Source organism: Charadrius vociferus, unplaced genomic scaffold (genome assembly GCF_000708025.1).
Source record: "Charadrius vociferus isolate BGI_N301 unplaced genomic scaffold, ASM70802v2 scaffold169, whole genome shotgun sequence".
NCBI lineage: Eukaryota > Metazoa > Chordata > Aves > Charadriiformes > Charadriidae > Charadrius > Charadrius vociferus.
The window spans coordinates 1,069,486-1,072,192 of NW_009652966.1; the positions used below are offsets into that span (position 1 = coordinate 1,069,486).

Here is a 2,707-nt window from a genome sequence, read left to right on the forward strand (position 1 = left end):
CCGGCAGCCAAAAACAGCTTGAAGAAATCTTTGCAGCCGCGGCTCTCTGAGGCCCCGGAGCAAAGGGTTTAGCCCAGGAGAAGTGAAGGGATTTCATGTTTTGCCTCCCAGGCCCACGGGCCAAACCTGCCGGCGGGGCAGTGCGATTTGGCCACCTCTCATCTGCCAGCTGTGCCACGGGCTGAAACGTGGCTTGGTGCGGAGACGTGAGACCAGAACAGCCCTCACCTGGAGGTATTTGCAGAAAGGGATTTGTCTCCCGGTTGGAGACATCTTTCCTCTCTGTCTAAAGTAAATAACTGAGTGAGCGTGGGACTTAGGGTAAACAAAGACCAAGACTAAGGTGTTACCAAATGCAAATGGCTGAAGGAAGGGAAAAGGCTGTTCTAGAAATCTCTGGCGTGGTACGGGACACACATAAACACCATCTTCAGAAGGGAGAGGGGAATTGCAAGCGGTGGTCACTGTTCAAACAACGATGAAAGGGAGAGGTGGAAGTTACTATTTCGTGCCTGAGCACTTCCAGGGACAGTGGGCCACTGTGGCGAGGGAGCTTAGGCGATGCTGCACAGCTCTCCTGCTGCAGTGCTCCGGCATCTCAGCAGTAAACTGCTTTTTGGTTCCTTGCACTGTTAGCTAGCTGGAAAAGCTGTGAGCAATGAGCAAGCAGTGCTCATTCTCCCTTCGAGAAGAAACATTCATTCAGCTTTTGCTATTCCTTTAAATCTCCCTTTCTTCTAATAGGATCGGTAAGGGTAAGAAAACAGCTGGATACATGAGAATCTGGTGGTCAATCGTTTGTTCCAGTAGTAGGTGCCAGGTTTATTCAGAATATGGTTGCTTGCTATCAAAATCTGCTGCACTGAGGAGTGCAATATGCATTATGCATTATCATATTGCTAATGTTGTCCCCATCACACAACAGCCTTTACCGTCTCCTGTTGGGACACTGAAGTTTCCCATGGGACCTCCCGGTGTACCACAGGCAAGCCCAATTGCAGAGCGTGTGACGCCCTTGAACTCGTAGGAACTTGTCACCTCTTGGCCCTTATTTTCTCTGCGGAAGTGGTCACCCGGGGGCTATGGGTGCAGGCTCTGGATGTGGGTGGAAAAACTTACGTGGCCGCAGGTTGAATCCCCAGCGTGGCAGTGGAGCGGGGAGCGCATCTGTTGGGGGGGCGGGGGGGAAGAGGGCTGCCAGGGGCAAGCAAAGGGAGAGAGGCAGCCCGCAGCCATGCTGCCGCGTGCCCCTGCCCGGCACTGGGGCGGCAGAGGTTTGTTTTCCAGGGTCCGGTCCTGAAAAAGCAAAGCGCAGGTAAAGCCATGTGTTTGTCTTGAGGATGAAAGTCCGAGTCGGGCTTCCCGGAGCTGAAGCCTTGGGCGCGCTGGGGCAGTGCTCGGCGTGCTTTGCTGGGATGGAGACAATGGCAGGTTTTCCTCCTCCTTTGGGTGTTTGCCTCCAGTTTGAGACCAAACGTTGCAGCCGCTGGCAAAGCTCAGAGGACATCTCGTAGCTTCTGTAAACGGCATGAGGTTGCAGCCGGCTCTGGGGGCTGCCGGGATGTGCCGGGACGCAGGGCTGGGTGCTTGCTCCCCCCTGCTCCCCAAAGCCCCATGGCTGGGAGGTGCGATGGACACGTGTCCCCCCCATGCGGCACCCGGTCCAGCCCAGCACAGCCTCGGAGGACTCACCGGGCCACCGCCGCGGAACGGGCTTGTGGGTCTGAAATGATCATTTGGGAGAAGAAATGAGTATTTTAGGTATGACATTTAGCTTCTAGCTTTTTGCTGAAGATGAAGCAACAGCTGTGACAGATTAGGTTATTTTATAACCTAAATATTAAAAGAAATGTAAAAGGATGTAGAAGGAAGCAAACGCAGCAGCGAGGCAGGGTAGGTAAATAGCAACACACGTTGTTTGATAAAAGTTGCGTGACAGTTTAGTTTCTTCTGCATTGTGTCACTCAATGGAGCCTCTCTGAAGGAGCTGTATTGTTAATCTAATACAGGCAGGAAGTTCCTTCTATTCCTCCTAGTTGTCCTCAGCTGCGCTTCTGTATATGACATCTGATTTTATAACCGTTGTCAATGAAAACCATACAGTACCTGCCACTGTAAAAAAAATTAAAATCAGATATCTGTCTTTGATTCAGTAAATCAGGGCACTTTCCCCAAACTGTAATGACATACACTTGAATTCATACCCCAAAACAACTCTTGCAAAGCAGAGCTTTGCAGAAGCAAACCGGAAAGGTGGGAAGAATTCCCCATACAGATTCATTTATTTGGCATGTTCCTGAAAATTGTTTAATTTGTTTCATTTTAGAATAAAGTTGTGCAAAAGCCCCCCAGTCTGTTGCACAGTTAGTTATTTGTTCTCCCACCACGATGGAGAGTTTTGCTTCTCACAATCGCCAGGTATTGTGTTCTCCTAGTACTGTGAAAAGATTTGTTAGTTCAGTTCATGTCTCAAACCTATCTTTCTAATGTCAATATTGAGCTGTTCTGTAGAAAATAAAAACTACTCAAATGTGGAAAAATACACCCCCGAGCTGCTAGAGAAACGAGAATATAGGAATTTTGTAATCCTTGCCTATATGATGTCATATCATCCTGAGGAACAGAGGCAGTGTAACTAAATTTATATGCATGGTAGATTATGCAATGTAATCACAAAACAATCAGATTCATAGTGTCATATAAATAC

At 48.9% G+C, this 2,707-nt stretch overlaps 1 protein-coding gene across 1 annotated transcript in view; it reads left to right on the forward strand.

The window, feature by feature from the left end:
* Window positions 1-2,388: 2,388 nt before the first annotated feature.
* PTCHD1 (patched domain containing 1) overlaps window positions 2,389-2,707 on the forward strand; it is a 22,657-nt gene continuing 22,338 nt past the window's right edge. Inside the window, exon 1 of the mRNA XM_009893116.1 lies at window positions 2,389-2,418. Within this exon, the coding sequence (XP_009891418.1) occupies window positions 2,389-2,418 (30 nt within the window). The remainder of the gene's footprint in view (window positions 2,419-2,707) is intronic.